Here is a 20115-nt window from a genome sequence, read left to right as displayed (position 1 = left end):
TCGTTATCAGTGTATAGAAATGCAACTGATTTTTGTAGGTTGATTTTTGTACCCTGCAGCTTTGCTGTAGTTCTTGATTTTTTGTAATAGTTTTCCGATGGATTCTTTAGGGTTTTCTATATATAAAATGACGTCATCTGCAAACAGCCAGAGTTTCACTTCTCCATTGCCTGTTTGGATTCCTTTTGTTTCTTTTTCTTGCCTAATTGCTCTGGCCAAAACCTCCAGTACTATGTTGAATAAGAGTGGTGAGAGTGGGCACCCTTGTCTTGTTCCTGTTCTCAGAGAGATGACTTTCAGTTTTTCCCCATTAAGTATGATGTTGGCTGTGGGTTTGTCATATGTGGCCTTTGTTATGTTGAAGTACTTTCCTTCTATACCCATTTTATTGAGAGTTTTTATCATAAATGGATGTTGGATTTTGTCAGATGCTTTCTCTGCGTCTATCAAGATGATCATGTGGATTTTATTCCTCGTTTTGTTAATGTGATGGATCACATTGATTGATTTGCGGATGTTGAACCATCCCTGCGTCCCTGGTACAAATCCCACTTGATCATGGTGTATGATCTTTTTAATGTATTGCTGTATTTGGTTTGCCAGTATTTTGTTGAGCATTTTTGCCTCTATGTTCTGAGATATTGGCCTGTAATTTTCCTTTTTTGTGTTGTCCTTGTCTGGTTTTGGTATCAGGGTGATGTTGGCCTCTTAGAATGAGTTAAGAAGCATTCTGCAATTTTTTGGAATTGTTCAAGGATAGGTATTAAATCTTCTTTGAATGCTTGGTAGAATTTTCCAGAGAAGCCATCTGGTCCTGGGCTTTTATTTTTTGGTAAGTTTTTGATTACTGTTTCAATGTCTTTACTTGTGATTGGTCTATTCAGATTCTCTATTTCTTCTTGATTCGGTTTTGGGAGGTTGTATTTCTAGGTTATCCAATTTGTTGGCATATAGTTTTTCATAGTATTCTCTTACAATCCTTAGTGTTTCTCTGGTATCTATTGTCATTTCTCCTCTTTTGTTTCTTTCTTTTTTTTTTTTCTGTAAGGAAGATCGGCCCTGAGCTAACATCTGCCAATCCTCCTCTTTTTTTGCTGAGGAAGACTGGCCCTGGGCTAATGTCCATGCCCATCTTCCTCTGCTTTATATGAGACGCCGCCACTGCATGGCCCGACAAGCGGTGCGTTGGTGTGCACCCGGGATCCGAACCGGTGAACCCCGGGCCAGCGCAGCAGAGTGCATGCAGCTAACCACTTGTGCCACCAGGGCGGCCCCTCCTCTTTCGTTTCTAATTTTTATTTTATTTATTTATTTTATTTTATTTTTTTTCCCCCAAAGCCCCAGTAAATAGTTGTATGTCATAGCTGCACATCCTTCTAGTTGCTGTATGTGGGATGCGGCCTCAGCATGGCTGGACAAGCGGTGTGTTGGTGCGCGCCTGGGATCTGAACCGTTTTTTCAGTCTATTTTTCATTTATTTATGCTCTGATTTTTATTATTTCTTTCCTTCTGCTGTCTTTGGGCTTTGTTTGTTCTTTTTTTTAGTTCTTTTAGGTGTAGTTTAAGATTACTCATTTGAAAATTTTCTTGTTTGTTGAGGTTAGCTTGTATTGCTATAAATTTCCCTCTTACTGCTGCTTTTGCTGCATCCCCTAAGAGTTGGTATGTTGTAGTTTCATTTTCATTTGTCTCCAGGTATTTTTTGATTTCTCCTTTGATTTCTTTGTTGATCCAGTGGTTGTTCAGTAGCACGTTGTTTAGTTTCCGCATATTTCTGCCTTTCTTAGGTTTTTTCTTGTAGTTGATTTCTAGTTTCATAGCATTGTGGTTGGAAAAGATGCTTGATATAATTTCGGTCTTCTTAAATTTATTGAGGCTTGCCTTGTTTCCCAACATATGGTTTATCTTTGAGAATATTCCATGTGCACTTGAAAAGAATGTGTATTCTGTTTTTGGATGGAATGTTCTGTATATATCTAGATATTAAGTCCATCTAGTCCAGTGTTTAGTTTAAGGCCACTGTTTCGTTGTTGACTTTCTGTCTGGATGATCTATCCATTGATGTAAGTGGGATGTTGAGGTCCCCAACTATTATTGTGATGCTGTTATTTTCTTCCTTTAGGTCTGTTGATAGTTGCTTTATATCCTTTGGTGCGCCTGTGTTAGGTGCATATATATTAATAAGTGTTATGTCCTCTTGGTGGAATGTCCCTTTTATCATTATATACTGCTTCTCTTTGTCTCTCATTATCTTTTTTATCTTGAAGTCTGCTTTGTCTGATGTACGAATGGCTACACTCACTTTCTTTTGCTTGCCATTTGCTTAGAGTATCGTCTTCCATACTTTTAGTCTGAGCCTATGCTTGTTGTTAGAGCTGAGATGCTTTTCCTGGAGGCAGCACATTGTTGGGTCGTGTTTTTTAATCCATGTAGCCACTCTGTCTTTTGATTGGTGAATTCAATCCATTTACATTTAGAGTGATTATTGGTACATGAGGGCTTAATGCTGCCATTTTATTTCTTGTTTTCCAGTTGTTCTGTATTTCCATTGTTTCTTTTTCTTGTATTTCTTTCTGCCATTTCAGTTTGGTGGTTTTCTATGATAATTTTCTCGTTATTTTTGATTTGTGACTGCTCCACTTTTTGGTTAGTGGCTACCATGAGGTTTGTATAAAAGATCTCATAGATGATATTGTTCATTTTTTGATAGCCTTTTATCTCCATTAGCCTAAGCAGTTTCCATCCCTTTCCTCTTTCCCTTCTGTATATATCTAGGGATTATTATTATTATTATTATTATTATTATTATTATTATTTTTTGTGTTGTCAGTTTGTGACTAAATTGAAGTGCTTATAGTTACTTTTGATGCTTTCTTTCCCTGTATCTTTTATGTCTGATCGTTTGCTAACTATCTTTTATGTTTAATTGTTTGCTAACCTGTTCTGATAGAGAGCTGCAATTTTCTGATTTTTTTCTGTTTATCTCATTGCTGAAAGCTTTGTAAACCTTTGCCTTTTTGTTTCAGGTAGGAGGGCTCCCTTCATCCTTTCTTGTAAGGCAGGTCCAGTGTCAGTGAGCTCCCTCAGCTTTTGTTTATCTGGGAAATCTTTTATTTCACTGTCATATCTGAAGGATAATTTCGTTAGATAGAATATTCTTGGCTGATAGTTTTTGTCTTTCAGTGTTTTGAATGTATCATTCCATTCTTTCCTAGCCTGTAAGGTTTCTGTTGAGAAATCTGCTGAAAGCCTGTTGTGGGGGTTCCTTTGTAGCTTATTTTCTTATGCCTTACTATTGTTAATATTTTTTCTTTGTTATTGGCTTTTTTTTCAATTTTTTAAATTATATTTTTATTGATGTCTTAATAGTTTATAACATTGTGAAATTTTGGTTGTGCATTTTTGTTTGTCAATCACCGTATGCATGTCTCCCTTCACCCCTTGTGCCCACCTCCCATCCCCATTGCCCCTGGTAACCACAGTACAATTTTCTCTGTCCATGTGTTGGTTTATATTCCACATATGAGTGAGATCATACAGTGTTTGTCTTTCTCTTTCTGGCTTATTTCACTTAACATAATATTCTCCAGGTTCATCCATGTTGTTGCAAATGGGACTATTTTGTCTTTTTGTATGGCTGAGTAGTATTCCATGGTATGTATATACCACATCTTCTTTATCCAATCGTCAGTCGAGAGACACTTGGGTTGCTTCCACTTCGTGGCTATAGTGAATAATGCTGCAATGAACACAGGAGTGCATAAGCCTCTTTGGATTGTTGATTTCAGGTTCGTTGGATAGATTCCCAGTAGTGGGATAGCTGGTTCATAGGGTATTTCTGTTTTTAATCTTTTGAGGAATCTCCATACCCTTTTCCATAGAGGCTGCACCAGTTTGCATTCCTACCAGCAGTGTATGAGGGTTCCCGTTTTTCCACATCCTCTCCAACATTTGTTATATTTTGTCTTGGTGATTATAGCCATTCTAACGGGCATGAGGTGATATCTTAGTGTTGTTTTGATTTGCATTTCCCTGATCATTAGTGATGTTGAACATCTTTTCATATGCCTTTTGGCCATCTGTATATCTTCTTTGGAGAAGTGTCTGTTCATCTCCTCTGCCCATTTTTTTATCGGGTTGTTTGTTTTTTTGTTCTTCAGTTGTGTGAGTTCTTTAGATATTATGGAGATTAACCCCTTGTCAGATATATGTTTTGCAAATATTTTCTCCCATCTGGTGGGTTGTCTATTCATTTTGATCCTGGTTTCATTTGTCTTGTAGAAGCTCTTTAATCTGATGAAGTCCCACTTGCTTATTTTTTCTTTAGTTTCCCTCGTCTGAGTAGGTATGGCATCCAAAAAGATTCCTTTATGACCAATGTCAAATAATGTGTTGCCTATATTTTCTTCTATGAGTTTTATAGTTTTGGGTCTCATCTTCAGGTCTTTGAGTTTTGAGTTAATTTTGTGAATGGTGATAGCTGATGGTCCATTTTCATTCTTTTGCATGTGGCTGTCCAGTTTTCCCAGCACCATTTATTGAAGAGACCTTCCTTTCTCTGTTGTATGTTGTTAGCTCCTTTGTCGAAAATTAGTTGTCCGTATATGTGTGGTTTTATTTCTGGGCTTTCAGTTCTGTTCCATTGATCTGTATGTCTGTTTTTGTACCAGTACCATGCTGTTTTGATTACTATTGCTTTGTAGTATGTTTTGAAGTCAGGGATTGTGATGCTTCCAACTTCATTCTTTTTTCTTAGGATTGCTTTAGCTATTTGGGGTCTTTTGTTGCCCCATATGAATTTTGGTATTCTTATTTCTATTTCAATGAAGAATGTCCTTGGGATTCTGATTGGGATTGCATTGAATCTGTAGATTGCTTAGGTAATATAGACATTTTAACTATGTTTATTCTTCCAATCCATGTGCATGGGATGTCTTTCCATTTCTTTATGTCATTATCGATTTCTTTCAATAATATCTTGTAGTTTTCATTGTATAGGTCTTTCAACTCCTTGGTAAGATTTATTCCTCGATATTTTATTCTTTTTGATGCAACTGTAAATGGTATTATCTTTTTGAGCTTTCTTTCTGTTGGTTCGTTATTAGCATACAGATATGCAACTGATTTTTGTAAGTTGATTTTGTACCTGCAACTTTGCTGTGGTTACTATTTCTATTATAATATAGATATGTATATATAATATACATAATAATATTATGTATTATTATTATACATAGGGTTTTCTATGTATAAAATCATGTCGCCTGCAAATAGTGAGAGTTTCACTTCTTCATTGCTTATTTGGATTCCTTTTATTCCTTTTTCTTGCCTAATTGCTCAGGCCAAAACCTCCAGTACTGTGTTGAATAAGAGTGGTGAGAGTGGGCTGCCTTGTCTTGTTCCTGTTCTCAGAGGAATGGCTTTCAGACTTTACCCCTTGAGTATGATGTTGGCTGTGGGTTTGTCATAAATAGCTTTTATTATGTTGAGGTACTTTCCTTCTATACCCATTTTGTTGAGGGTTTTTATCATAAATGGATGTTGGATCTTGTCAAATGTGTTCTCTGCATCTATTGAGATGACCATGTGGTTTTTATTCTTTGTTTTGTTGATGTGATGTATCACATTGATTGATTTGCAGATGTTGAACCGTCCCTGTATCCCTGGTATAAATCCCATTGATCATGGTGTATGATCTTTTTAATGTATTGTTGTATTTGGTTTGCCATATTTTGTTGAGGATATTTGCACCTATGTTCATCAGTGATATTGGCCTGTAATTTTCCTTCTTTGTATTGTCTTTGTCTGGCTTTGGTATCAGGGTGATGTTGGCCTCGTAGAATGAGTTAGGAAGTGTTCCATCTTCCTCTATTTTTGGAATAGTTTGAGAAGGATAGAGATTAAATCTTTGAACGTTTGATAAAATTCTCCAGAGAAGCCATCTGGTCCTGGACTTTTATTTTTTGGGAGGTTTTTGATTACTATTTCAATCTCTTTACTTGTGATTGGTCTATTCATATTCTTTGTTTTTTCTTGGTTCAGTTTTGCAAGGTTGTATGAGGCTAAGAATTTATCCATTTCTTCTAGATTGTCCAATTTGTTGGCATATAGTTTCTCATAGTTTTCTCTTATAATCCTTTGTATTTCTTTGGTATTTATTGTAATTTCTTCTCTTTCATTTCTTTTTCTTTTTTTTTTTTTTTTTGTGAGGAAGATCAGCCCTGAGCTAACATCCATGCTAATCCTCCTCTTTTTGCTGAGGAAGACCTGCTCTGAGCTAACATCTATTGCCAACCCTCCTCCTCCCCCCACCCCAAAGCCCCAGTAGATAGTTGTATGTCATAGTTGCACCTCCTTCTAGTTGCTATGTGTGGGACGCAGCCTTAGCGTGGCTGGAGAAGTGGTGTGTTGGTGCGTGCCCAGGACCCGAACCTGGGCCGCCAGTAGTGGAGCGTGTGCGCTTAACCACTAAGCCACAGGGCTGGCTCTTCTCTTTCATTTCTAATTTTATTTATTTGAGACTTTTCTCTTTTTTTCTTAGTGAGTCTGGCTAAGGGTTTGTCAATTTTGCTTATCTTCTCAAAGAACCAACTCTTTGTTTCATTAATCCTTTCTACTGTTTTTTGTTGGTCTCAATTTCATTTGTTTCTGCTCTAATTTTTATTATTTCTCTCCTTCTGTCTTTGGGGTTTGTTTGCTCTTCTCTTTCTAGTTCTGTTAGGTGTAATTTAACGTTGCTTATTTGGGCTTTTTCTTGTTTGTTAAGGTGGGCCTGTATTGCTATGAATTTCCCTCTCAGGACCGCTTTTGCTGCATCCTGTATGAGTTGGTATGGCAAATTTTCATTTTCATTTGTTTCCAGATATTTTTTTGATTTCTCCTTTAATTTCGTCAGTGATCCATTGGTTGTTCAGTAGCATGTTGTTTAATCTTCACATCTTTGTCACTTTCCCAGTTTTTTTCTTATAGTTGATTTCTAATTTCATAGCATTATGGTCTGAAAATATGCTTGTTATGGTTTCAATCTTAAATTTATTGAAGCTTGCCTTGTTTCCCAACATGTGGTCTGTCCTTGAGAACGTTCCATATGTGCTTGAGAAGAAGGTGTAGTCAGCTGTTTTTGGACGGAGTGTTATGTATATGTCTACTAGGTCTGTTATTGACTTTTGACAGTGTTAATATTATACGCCTTGGAGAGGATCTTATTGCATTGATAAGTAGGAGGTCTGTTGGCTTTCTGTACTTGTATGGCCACTTCCTTCCCCAGCTTTGGGAAGTTCTCAGCTATTATTTCTTTGAACAAGTTCTCTTTGCTCCTTTCTCCCTCCATTCTCCCTCTGGGTAACCTATAATCCTTATGTTACTTTTCCTAATTGAGTTGGATATTTCTTGAAGAATTTCATTTTTTTTACATCTTAGGTCTCTCCTCCACCTGAAGCATTTCTATATTTCTATCTTCCAGGTCACTAATTCTCTCCTCCATAAGGTTTGCTCTATTTTTTATGCTTTCAACTTTATTTTTTATCTCATTAATTGTGTTCTTCATATCCAGAATTTCAATATGATTTTTTTTTTTAGGACTTCACTCTCGTTGGTGAAGTATTTCTTCTGTTCATTAATTTTATTCCTGAGCTCATTGAACTGTCTTTCTGCATTTTCTTGTAATTTGTTCAGTTTCTTTTTGACAGCTATTTTGAATTCTCTGTCATTTACATTGTAATTTTCTGTGACTTGAGGTTTGGTTTCTGGAGTTATTTTCCTTCTGTCCTGCAGTGTTACGGTAGTTCTTCATGGTGATTGATGAATTGATCCTCTGCTGGCACATTTGTGGCAGTAATCATCTTTTCTTATTTGGGTAAAGCTTTGGTTACTTTGGTTCTGCTCACCTGGGTCTCATTGCTCCTCCACGGGGGTCTCTGCAGGCTTGGATGCTGCTGTGCCGTGCACCACTTGCGCTGCTGTTCCTGGGTTGTCTTGATGTGCTGGTTGCACCACTGTCAGGGGTGCTGTGTTCACAGGTGTCACTGTAGTTGGTGGGAACCTGGCGAGCCTGGGGCTTGTGTACAGTCCTTGCTGCTGGTGGAGCTGGTGTCAGGGTTTGTAGCACGGGGGGCTGGGTCACAAGTTCTGCTGTGGTTTCTGTTGCTTCTGGTCGCAGATTCCACCTCCACTGCTGTGGAGGGTGCAGGGGCTGTGTTTTTTGTTCCCGCCCAGTCTACTCACAGTTGTGCTGGTTGAGCTGCTCTGTGTTGATGGGGCTGCCTGCAGCTGCTTGGCAAGTTGTGTTCACACGAGTGGGGCTGCTGTGTTTGGTGGGCAGGTCACAGCTGGGCTGCTCTGCTCGGTGGGTGGGTTGTGCTCAGTAGGGAAGGTGCCTTTGCATGAGCTGAGCCACCACCACTTGGTCGGGAGCGTTTGCTCAGGCGGGGCCGCCATGGTAGATGGGTGCTCCTGCGGGTTGGATTACTACTACAAAAGCGTTTGTATGCAGACTGGGCTGTCTCTGCCTCCCTTCACAGTCATGCAGACCGCTGTATGAGGATTTGTGACCTTGATCACTTCCACCGGGGAGTAGGTGGGGTCCGCTCCCTTAATTCCACTGCTTTCTGGGGGTCCAGTCCACCCACCTTCAGATGGATAGCTGTGTGGATCTCTCAGGCATCCTGTTGTGTTGTGTAGGGAATCCTCTGTTGGTTAATGGATGTCCGTTTAGTTGTAACTTAGAGGGAAGAGACAAAGGGAACAACTCATTCTGCCATGATGCTGACGTCACCTCATTTTTTTTTTTAAAGATGAAATAAAAACTAAATATGTCTCAATAACTGATTCAACTTGCTTAATTGTTTTATAGGTAGATTTCTTTCATGTTCAGGAGTCAATGGTAGGATGGAACTCTGGGGTTGGAATTCTATGGGGACAGTCAGACTGTCTCTATAGAACAATCAGTCTGTTCCGTTCAGCATAGGATATGTCCAAGACCCGACCCAGCACCTGTGTATTATGTTTCATGTGTTGGTTTCGTGTCACCTGTTGCCATTTTCAACTTTGATCATAACTTGGCTTTTGCTTATGGCATAAGAACTTTTAATTCATACTTTTTTTTTTTTTTGGTGAGGAAGATTTGCCCCGAGCTAACATCTGTGCCAAACTTCCTCTATTTTGTATGTGGGTTGCCACCTCAGCTTGGCTGATTAGCGGCATAGGTCCGTGCCAGGAATCCAAACCCGCGAACCCAGGCTGCTGAAGCAGATTGTGCTGAACTTAACCTTTGCCATGGGGCCGGCCCCAACTCATACTTTTAATATTTTTTCAGGATAAAGTTTTACAAAGAGACTCATTTTTGGATGAAGATTTAAATCAGCTAATCAAAAGACATTGCAATGAAGTTGCTACTCACTTGCCTCTGGATTTCACCAAATATTTGGAATCATCACCACAGTAGTAGAAGAAAGAAGAATCAGGGGACTTGGTTGTATATTTGTGTGTGTGTGTGCGCGCGTGCGCATGCACAAATGCACATAAAGATATATTGTTAATTTAGGACCTTCTCTTTTTATACAAGGGAAACGTCCTAAGAAAATTAACAGAGGGGGGCCAGCCCCGTGGCTTAGCGGTTAAGTGCGCGTGTTCCGTTGCTGGCGGCCCGGGTTCAGAACCCCGGGTGCACACTGATGCACCGCTTCTCCGGCCATGCTGAGGCCGAGTCCCACATACAGCAACTAGAAGGATGTGCAACTATGACATACAACTATCTACTGGGGCTTTGGGGGGAAAAATAAATAAATAAAGTTTAAAAAAAAAAAAAAAAAAGAAAATTAACAGAGGAGGAAGAATTACCCTTTGTGTGGCACGGGGTTCTGCCCTAATTTTGAAAATGTCATTTCATTAAGAAAGATAATCTAAAGCCTTTCCTCTTCTCCTAATATTTGGGAATTTCTTTCTTAATGATGTTGCCTTTTTAAACTTAATATACATATTAAATTATAGTTTTTAAAAAATCTTCTGACTGAACTTATTGAAATGCAGTTGCTAGATTAAAATGAGAGCATAGAGCACAGAAAAATCAAGACTGTGAGGTTGCTTTTTACCGTTAAGCTACTGTGTATAACCAAATACTCTTTATAACCAAATAAATATGTTTTTATTGTAACCATAGGTGGAAGTGAGAAAAATTCTAAATTTGAGTGAGTATATTTTTATGAAGATTTTTGAGAACAGAAAAAGTAGCTTGAAATTTGATACCAGGTTCATTGGCTCTTGCTGGATAATACACTTCAAGAAGGAAGGTAATCTGGCCTTTTAAAAAAAAGAATGACAGTGTTCATTATGGCTACTTTCAAAGAAAGTTTGAACGTGATTCTGATCTCTTCAAAGTTCTTCACATTTTCTCACATGTTCTGGAGAGTGATGGGGGAAGAATTGCTCCCAGGTGGAAAAACCAAGTCTGAGACTTTACCATCCTGTTTTAAGGATATAGGCTACCCAGTGAAGGGCCTTTTTAAAAAAATACAGATAAAATGCCTATTATGAATGTAAAAATAGCAGTATTTTATGTAACAGCCATTGCCATATTCTAAGAATGACCTATGAATTGGTGTTTTACTGACCAGGTAATAAATATTTCCACTGTGAACAGTTGAATAAAACAACTCCTTTTTTCTCTTTCCTATTCTTGTGATGTAAGAATTTTAAAAAATGCACAGCAATCCAGCCAAATAAATAGGTCTCTTATTTCTTCAGAGTTATAGAAGCCAATTATTTTGGTCTAGAGCCTAAAGCTCATTTGTTCTCGTGAAGTAAATGAAAATAGAAAGTTCCTTTATCAGTACAGAAGAGTGGGGGATATCAGCTTAACAGTGCATGTTAATCTTTTAGCATATTCTTATATGTGATTTTAAAAGAGTGTTTCTAAGATCAGGTTTTTTAGGCTTGATTATTTAATGATAAGAGATGTATGATTCAACATATAAATATTAGCTTGTAACCCACCTTTTAGATATAAAACGAAGTTCAGGATTGTTAATGAATAGTTATTTGGATGACCAAAGGTCTCCCGTCAGAGCACAAGTGACCAATACATGTCACAAATCATTTATTTTCCAAACATATACAGACACATTTATATTTCACTTTGGCAGCAGAAACTGTAGTTTAGGTGAAAAATCAATTTTAAAATAGAAATTCATGGGGCCGGCCTGGTGGCATAGCAAAGTTCACGTGTTCTGCTTTGGTGGCCCGGTGTTTGCCAGTTCAGATCCTGAGCGTGGACCTTCTCACCGCTCATCAAGCCATGTTGAGGCAGTGTCCCACAAAGAAGTGCCGCAGTTCTACAACTATGATATACAACTATGTACTGGGGCTTTGGGGGGAAAAAAGAGGAATCTTGGCAACACATGTTAGCACAGGGCCAATCTTCCTCAAAAAAAAAAAATTCAACTATTTCACACTGGTATTATGCTTTTAACCTTCTTGTTACACATATAAAGAATTACAGTGGGACCATAAAATTAGATATATATCTAGTATTTCAGTATCCTATATGAATTTGGGAATGAAATATATTTATGCATTAACTTATGTAGCTTTGTGTTGATGAGTTTCATTTTCAGAACTAAATATTGTAGTCATTAATAATCACACACGCACACACCCTGAGACTATACTAAGCTACAGCTTTAATATTTTTTTAACTAGACAAATATTGAGCACCTACTATGTGCTTAGTACTGTGCTAGGCACTTAAACGTGAAGTGGGGTAATAACATAGCCTCTGTCTTCCATGATCTTGCATGCTGAGGCAAATCAGTCACAGAGTTTTTAACAATGCGACATTACTCTATTCAGTGTCAGTCATCTAAAATAGGGAAGGTTTCAGAGGCCTGCTTGATGGCAGGCTTGAGCAGTTGTGTTTTGCATCTAAGAGATGTATATGAATAGCTTGGTAATCATGGAGATTCAGTATTTCAACAACATTCATTGCAGGTATTCCTATTTCAAAATCCTTAGCCATCAGCCAAGGATTGCTTTTAGGAACTTGTTACATAGAGATGGCAGAGGACGCATATGTTGTTAACAATGCACTGTATCATGGAAATGTTGACCCAAGTATGGACTTTGTGTAAGAGACAATCTCCCTTTTCTAATAACTTTTTGGAAGGCTCAGGTATTCACCTCTTCTTGCCTTGCTGCTGATGTGAGAGAAGCAACTGAAAGGAATCAGAGGCGGCCATCTAGAGAGTGCTTTCCCTGTAGGCTGCCTCTCACTCTGCCAAGTATAAGATCAGACACTGGCCAGGAAAATCCTACTCTTCTATCTCTGCATGGGAGTAGAGTTGTGGACTTTTGTGTTTTAGAGTTAAGTCAGTTTTACCAGACTGGTATGCAAGCTCTGGTTACTTTTCAGAATTAAGCAAGGCCTGTGGGTGTTCATCTGAATGGGGGAGAAGAGGTCTACAGAGATATTGGAAAGGGAGAGAACAGAGGAAAGGGAAGATGGAGTTAAAAAAAAAAAAAAAGTACATATGCAGCAATAGGGGAGGCCCACTTTCATTAATGAGTCTCCAGTGTCTCCAGAGCCATGGTGATGTGAGACCTTTGTAGGAAAGCATATTGGATTAAAAAGAAGGCATCTGTAACTCACTTTGGTTGAGTCTAGACTCCATATTTACCCCTAAATGCAGAATTTATAAATAACTTTTACTTGCTAAGGATGACATGAAAAGAGGCATTCCCACAAGAGGGCACTTTCTGCCCACATAGTATTGTTACTTTCTGCGGAGTTATCCTCAAGCTTATTGTCAATTCCTTAACACTCTCATGTGATCTTACATTATTTTGCAAAACAACCAATTCCAGATGAACAGGTGACTGAGAGGAAGTTAATCTAGTTCTTCTAGCATCACACATCATATTGGATTCTTACTCTAATCCTTTCTTGCCAGCTATAGATATTCTTAAAAGTTGGCACTACCTAACAAGGTGACAGAATTCATGCTCCTTGTTTTTAGTGAAGCACCTTAAAATATTTTTCCTCAAAATCTTGTAATAAACCCAGCTTGCATGTTAGATTCTTTTCCATATCAACTCTACTGATAAACGTTTGCTATGCAGATTTTTAGTAGTCTGAAAAGTATGAAGGGGTAATGGGTATGGTTTGGGAGGCTGTTTTAGATGCAGTCTAAATAAGAGGATAATTTCTTTCATTTGGTATACTAATATAGCTGTATAATTCATATAAGCTATAAATAAAAATTTTGTACTTTTGGCAGACATCAGGTTGTGCTGGTTAGTTGTAGTAGTAGAGTGGACCTTTTACATTTTCGAGCAATGTATCCTTCCTAAAATGCCAAAGACTCAAATGCAATAGAATGGAATGAACAACCTCAAAATGGAATGACCAACCAAGTTGGGTTGCAACATAGGCAACAGGCTGTTGCTAAAACACTCACTTGCTAAAACCTAGTCTCACATTCAGTCTCCAGGTAAGTTGCAGATTTTTGTGCTGCAGCCAAATCAACTATGTTAAAGGCTTTGGGGTGGGGTGGGGCGGAGCTTACAAAGAGTCAAGGCCAAATGATAAACCTAGAGAGACCAGTCTTGCTTTTCATCTCATTACTCTGCATAGTTTTCATTTGACTCTAGCCAGTTAGTTAGATCAGTAACTCAGTTTTCAATGGATGGTAAGCCAAAACAGAGGAAAAAAATGCTTGTTTGTTAGTTTATAGAAGCTCGATCAAGTGTTTCTGGAATATTTTTAAAAATGGGGCAGCATTTGTTATAGACAATTTGATTTAAAGAAACCTATAGCACTGTACAAACCTATAAATGTTAAAGTGTTAAAGAAATCTGTAACACTGTACAAAGTGGAGCAGCCTGAATTCTGTCAACAAGCAAATGGTGGGTGGTTCTTCCAGCACGAAGACTCTGAGTCAGGAAGAACTTCCAATAACATGAAAGCTATGTGTGCTGTATTTTTAACACTTCTGTTTTTAGAATATGAAAAGAACTTGGGGATTGTTTTATTCATTTTTATAATTGGCAAAAAACTTCTCAAAGCAAAGGTTAAGATTTTTGCTGTGTTTTATAATTTGAAGAAAAATGTCTTAAATTTTAATATCAATAGAAAGAAAATTTGGATTTTACTTCAGAGGAACACATTTCATTTTAAAAGTCATAATTTGCTTCATACAAAGAATAAGAAGACTCCTTTACACTCACATGATAGTGTTATACAGCAAGGTTTTAAAAATAATTTACATTAAATGGCAAGTATAACTTGGATCAATAGCTCTTCAGTTAATCAGAAATGAAAATGAAGCTTTTTTACATGAAATTCTGGTCCATTTCAGGTATTCAGAGCATACATTTTCTTTTTTAGGAGATTTGTCTTCAAATAGTGAGATAGAACCACGAATATTTCTAATCCATAAGCGATACGAAGAAAGCTATGTATAATAAATATTTAAGTACAGTGTCAGTACAAACTTTGCAAAATAAATAAATTTAAACACCAACTCAATCTACTTTTGCTTTTAAAAAAAAGGTTAAGTTTCTTGTTAAGACGTCACAACTCAGTAGATATTAAATTGTACATCATTCTAAACTCATTTTGTGAAAAACCAAAAGTGGAATAACCTGTGAATATATACGCGATCAACTTAAAGAAAACCCCAATATTATTCTATATGTAAAAGAAATCGTAAAGGAGAGTACACTATGGTACACAATATAGAAACTAAATTGAATTACTTTTTAATGAATTTTACAGGACATATTTACATTTGCAATGCCCAAAAGCTTCCATTTCTCAGCCATAAAATGTATGGCTAAACTAGCTTGCTTGTTTTCAGATTGCTGTACCTCTTGTTCCCAACTTTCTAAGTCAAGTCAGCAAACTATGGCCCTTGGGCCAAATCCAGCCTGCCACCTGTTTTTGTCTGGCTCTTGAACTAAAAATAGTTTTTAAATTTTTAAGTGGTTGAAAAAAATCAAAAGAGGAGTTTATTTGTGACATGAAAATTATATGAAATTCCAATTTTAGTGTCTGTAAATAGTTTTATTAGAACAGAGCCACGCTTGTTCATGTATGTGTTGTCTAAGGCTGCTGTTGCGCTACAATGGCTGAGTTGAGTAGTTGCAATAGAGACCATATGGCCCATAAAGCCTCAAATATTTACTATCTGGCCCTTTACAAAGTTTGCTGACCCTTGTTCTAAGTCAATTATTGTTAGCTTAGCACTGGTTTTCCCAACTGTTGACGTTCGTAAAATGGCAGTCTCCTGGGCTTCCTTGCTTCATTCATCAGGAAATTGGTTGGCAGCTAGCCCTGTGCCATTTTGCTTGCCCTCACTGTGGACCTCACATCATGTGAGAAGAAGGCTTCAGTTCAGAAGTCATCAGTTTCCAGTTTAAGGAAAATAAGGGAATTATATTTGTTTCCACCATGTTCGTTCTTGACTTTAACTTCCTGCCAAAAGATACCACCTGTGAAGTTGTATACATAGGCTTATTAGTATATTTAAAATGAAGGAGCAGAAACATTTACAGTGTAGCAAGGAGTTAGTGTTGTTCAACCAACAGAAACCCACAGCTCTGGTGGCTGGGTTTAGGGGAGAGATTATTTCCTATAAAAGTCACAATGTTATAACATGATGTTCCAGGAGGTGGAACATTAGGCTATTTCTGCCCTGGAACACCACGTTCTTTAGAAAAAAATTTTTTTTTTATCACAATCAAATAAACTGTTCAACTTTTTTAAAAAGATGGAATTCCTTCAACTAACTATTTATTACTTCAGATAAAAGTAAGGTAGATAATTGTTTAGAAATTCTTAGATTATTAAGGGGTAACTCTTGAAACTTTAGAGGTGAAAATTTTAGAACAAATAACATGAAATATGTCACTCAGAAAGCAATAAAAATACTAAACTTGTTTTCTTATGGGCATATACAGAAAGGCCCTTCTTTTTTCACAAGTGCTCTTTCTTGGAAACACCATTTGTAAAGGCGTTCATAACATGGGATATCTATTCCCATAGATGCATCAATGGGTATTTTTAACGAGAAGCTTCCCCAAGTTTAAGCAAAGCTGAGGTCAACTGAATGATTCTAAATGTCTCCTTGCTACGGGAAAATTGAGGCCAAAGGCATTCATCTAAATCACCACCACCCTCCCTCGTCACCTAAAATATAAGCAATTAGTAATGCTATATTATTTTTAAGTCAGATTCCTAGTGGAGTTGTATTCTTTTGTACTTAATGTAATCTTGTAGCACAATGAGGGCTCCTTACTGTGCAGAGTGGAATTTCACTTTATCATTACGGAGGTTATAGTATATAGATGTGTATAACATTATCACACTTATGATTTATTTGATGCTAAGTTCTTGATACGGAAAACAATACTTTAAATTTTGGTTACTGTCCTTATGGCATGCTCACAGACTCACTGCCACGGTGAGTCATTTTATAAAAGTTGGAGAGGCTCAATGGTGGTGCTTAGTTCTAAAGCTCACTTAGCTTTTGGAGAAGGCACTGATTGTCTGAGTGACACTAGGGCAGAAAAGAGAGTGAGTCCGGAACTTTTAAAAATTGGGATACCAGATGTACGTCAACAGAAGATGGGTGCTGAACCTTCTGAGAGTCTGGGCAGCCCAGTGCCTCACCATTCTGGAGTGTGTTCACTATTATCTGATGCTATGTGATGTGGATTGTGGCCACAGTTCCGAGATTTCCTTCTGATGAGTCTTTACATACAGAACCTCAACAACCTTGACTCTCTCAGAATAGCTGGATATGCAGACATGCTGAAGGAGGCAGTTTCCTGTATTTGGCCTTGTCTGTGGTTTTGAGGGAACTTTGTAAGTATAGTATGGGGCACTAATTATTTTAGGAGTCCCTCTTTAAATGTAGAAACACGGGCTCAATGTACTGGGTCTTCTTTGGGGCCGTTATAAACCAAATTTGGCCCTGTCAAGAGGTATCAACGAATTGTTTAATTGTGAGCTTCTACAATTTCATATAACAGAAATTCCTGATTGTGATAAAGACAGATGATGAAGCTCTCCAGTATAAGCAGCAATGCCTCCCTATGCTGTTGGTCTCTTGTGAGTTTTAAATCTTAGAACTACAACAGGGCTGGCCCCGTGGCTTAGCGGTTGGGTGCGCGCGCTCCGCTGCTGGTGGCCCGGGTTCGGATCCCGGGCGCGCACTGACGCACCGCTTCTCTGGCCATGCTGAGGCCATGTCCCACATACAGCAACTAGAAGGATGTGCAGCTATGACACACAACTATCTACTGGGGCTTTGGGGAAAAAATAAATAAATAAATAAAATTATAAAAAAAAAAAAGAACTACAACAGAACAGGTGAAAAGTCAGCTTTAGTAATCCTTTGGGTTCATTAAGAAACTAAGTGAAGAGAAGAAATCTATGTTTGGTTTCCTTATGTGTCTTTTTTTAAAATTCAGGTTCCATATAAATAATTTGTTTTAAGATAGAATGAAATTTACTCTGTACCAAGCAGTGGTTTGGCAACCAAAGGCCTGATTTACTGCAGTTTCAAGATGAAGGCTGTTACGTTAGTTTGCTTTCTTTTTAACCATCATAACAGCCTGAATACAGATTTTTATTTTTTAATTGAGGCAGAAGAAGTTGAGGTAGTTGAGGCTAAACGAAACCTAAATTAAGGGGCCGGCCCCGTGGCGTAGCAGTTAAGTGCGCGTGCTCCGCTGCTGGCGGCCCGGGTTTGGATCCCAGGCACGCACGGATGCACCGCATCAGGCCATGCTGTGGCGGCGTCCCACGTAAAGTGGAGGAAGATGGGCACGGATGTTAGCTCAGGGCCAGTCTTCTTCAGCAAAAAGAAGAGGATTGGCATGGATGTTAGCTCAGGGCTGATCTTCCTCAAAAAAAAAACACCTAAATTAAAATAGCATAAAACTAGAAATCCAAAGGAATGAAAGCTGAATGGACCCACAGCAGCCTTTCAAGAACGTTTATGTGAGTTACCAATAATTAAGACAGTTCTATGTCTATGAAATAAGGCTGTTGTAGTAGTCTAGGCAAGTTGGCTGTCCTCTTGGGGCCTTTGTTTAGTTACCTACAAAATAAGGAGGTCTAAAATGATAAGTGCTGAAGTTCCATATGTCTGTCTGCAGAGCCCTCTTCCTGTTTTAAGGTACCATTCCTACCTGCCTTCAGGGGACCTCCACCTCTTGGAAAAGACAAAAGATACTGTATAAACTATGTCTTACAAAGTAGTTGAGTTGACCCATCTAGGAACGGTGCCATGACTTAGTATACCTGGGTAAAACGTGCCACCCTTGGTCACTGGCGATAGTCTAGCGCGTCACTGGGGGACAAGCTGCCCACAGGCTTCTCCTCCTTGCTTTGGACACTTTCTGAGGCCAAGACCTGAGAAGGTGACGTGAGTCCTCGGGGCTGTTTAGTTGACTTGGTGAGCTTCTTGAATTCACTTGCAAAAGATATACCTTTTCTTTTGTCTTCTCGGGATGCCTGTGGGAAAAAGAACCTTCCATTGGTATTAGGTTAAAGCCAGAATCCTCAGTCATGTGACACTACATCAGAAAGAGCCCTTTCTTCTTCCCTCTCTAGTAAGTAGAGCTTTGGACAGAAGGGCTGAGGGACACCCCTCTCAAGACTCCTTAGCCACCGAGGGGAATGCATGTCTTTTCACATAATGAAAAAAAAGCCAGACAGTTTTTTCCCACCTGAATTCCTTGACTCAGAAACTTTCTCCTAGATTTCACTAGCTCCCACATTTGATTACAGTGTAGTTATGAATAGCAAATGATTTGTGAAGAGAGCAAAATAACCTTGAACTTTACCTGCACTTGCTCCTTTAGCTTAAGGATGAATTTTCCTGCACCTTTCCACTTGCTTTGCGCTTGAAACACACACTCCTGATCCAAAAGGACCCGCTGGGAGGACTTGGGGGTAGAAGACTTCTTGTTGGTAGTGTCTTTCACTACCTCTTCCAAAAGCACATAGTCACTCGGGTTGGGGTTGCTCAGGATGCTATAGGAATATTTGGCTTTGCATAAGGTCTGAAAGATAAGTGATGATCAACTGAATAAAGACACAGTATCTCCAATACTTGGACTCATTCTCAATGCAACTTTAAGGGGGGAAAATGTCACGGACTTTTAGAGAAGGAGGGGATGTTTCAGATCACTTCATCCCATTCCTCATCTTATATTTACATAGATGTAGCTTATAATGTACTTTCCCATGTTACCCCATTTAGCTTCACAACAGTCCATGACTTAGGTATTGTTATCCCCATTTTTAGACAAGGAAACTTAAGCTTACAGAAGTCAGGCAGATTCCAGAGGATGCACAGTTAATAAATAATAGAATAAGAACTTGAACTGGATTTTCTGCATGCCCCTAAGCTCACAGACATGAAGGTCATGCAGACAGTGAGGGACAGAACCCTGACCCTCAGGAGCCTCGCTGTCCTACTTCATCAGAGTCTTGGACGTTGAAGGCATTTTAGAACTTACCTCATCTCACTGCTCATTTAGTATAAGATTATCTTTCATTTATGCATTTATTCACTCATCAAATATTTAGTAAGAGCCTACTGTGTCCCAGATATTGTACTATGGGAAGACAAAGATGAACAAAGGAAACATACTTCTGGGCCCCCTTGGAGTTCAAAGTCTATTAAGTAGGCTAAATATTAACCAAATTATCATGCAATAAGAATAGCAAACAGCATTTAAATAGTGCTCCCCATGTGCTAGGCATTGTGCACCTTACATATATTTACTTAATCTTCACAACAACTCTGCGAGGAAAGTACTATTATAGCATCTCCGTGTGATCTACATGGACGTACCACACGTAGTGTGCTGGAGCCAACTGGAACGGGCTAGTGAAATCAGATGTGATGGGAGCGTTTACACAACAGAAATGGGCAAATGCCACAAATCAGGGCTTTTTTTTTTTTTTTTTTTTTAAGAGAGCCAGTTTACCAGCACACCACTGTCACTAAGGCACAGATGGTTAAGTAACTTGCCCAAGATATCAGAGCAAGTAAGAAACAGAGCTCGGATTTGAACCTGGAGCAGTTTGCTCTAGAGTCTGTGCTA

The 20115-nt window shown here is 38.5% G+C and overlaps 2 protein-coding genes across 5 annotated transcripts in view; one reads left to right on the top strand and one right to left on the bottom strand.

Annotated features, from left to right (window-relative positions):
* NOC3L (NOC3 like DNA replication regulator) overlaps nucleotides 1-20115 on the top strand; it is a 57845-nt gene that overhangs the window by 36253 nt on the left and 1477 nt on the right. Inside the window, exon 21 of one of the 3 annotated variants that reach the window (XM_004427856.3) lies at nucleotides 9314-10741. The exons of 1 other annotated variant lie outside the window; for it this stretch is intronic. In XM_004427856.3, coding sequence (XP_004427913.1) covers nucleotides 9314-9442 — 129 coding nt within the window. In that variant the 3' untranslated portion in view covers nucleotides 9443-10741. Of the gene's footprint in view, nucleotides 1-6766; nucleotides 6890-9313; nucleotides 10742-20115 lie in introns of those variants that run through there. One more of the 3 variants, XM_087432294.1, reaches the window with a different exon arrangement.
* The window catches only part of PLCE1 (phospholipase C epsilon 1), a 325603-nt gene continuing 319558 nt past the window's right edge, over nucleotides 14071-20115 (bottom strand). For both annotated transcript variants that reach the window (XM_087432292.1, XM_087432293.1), the window contains exons 31-33: nucleotides 18847-19065; nucleotides 18302-18514; nucleotides 14071-15483 (exon numbers count right to left, since the gene is read on the bottom strand). In XM_087432292.1, the coding sequence (XP_087288418.1) occupies nucleotides 18326-18514; nucleotides 18847-19065 (408 nt within the window). In that variant the 3' untranslated portion in view covers nucleotides 14071-15483; nucleotides 18302-18325. The remainder of the gene's footprint in view (nucleotides 15484-18301; nucleotides 18515-18846; nucleotides 19066-20115) is intronic.

The sequence above is a fragment of the Ceratotherium simum genome, chromosome 6 (assembly GCF_057802395.1).
Source record: "Ceratotherium simum simum isolate JZ-2026a chromosome 6, ASM5780239v1, whole genome shotgun sequence".
Lineage (NCBI taxonomy): Eukaryota > Metazoa > Chordata > Mammalia > Perissodactyla > Rhinocerotidae > Ceratotherium > Ceratotherium simum.
The sequence above is the reverse complement of the archived record's forward strand: the minus strand, read 5'-3'. Positions and strand labels throughout refer to the sequence as shown.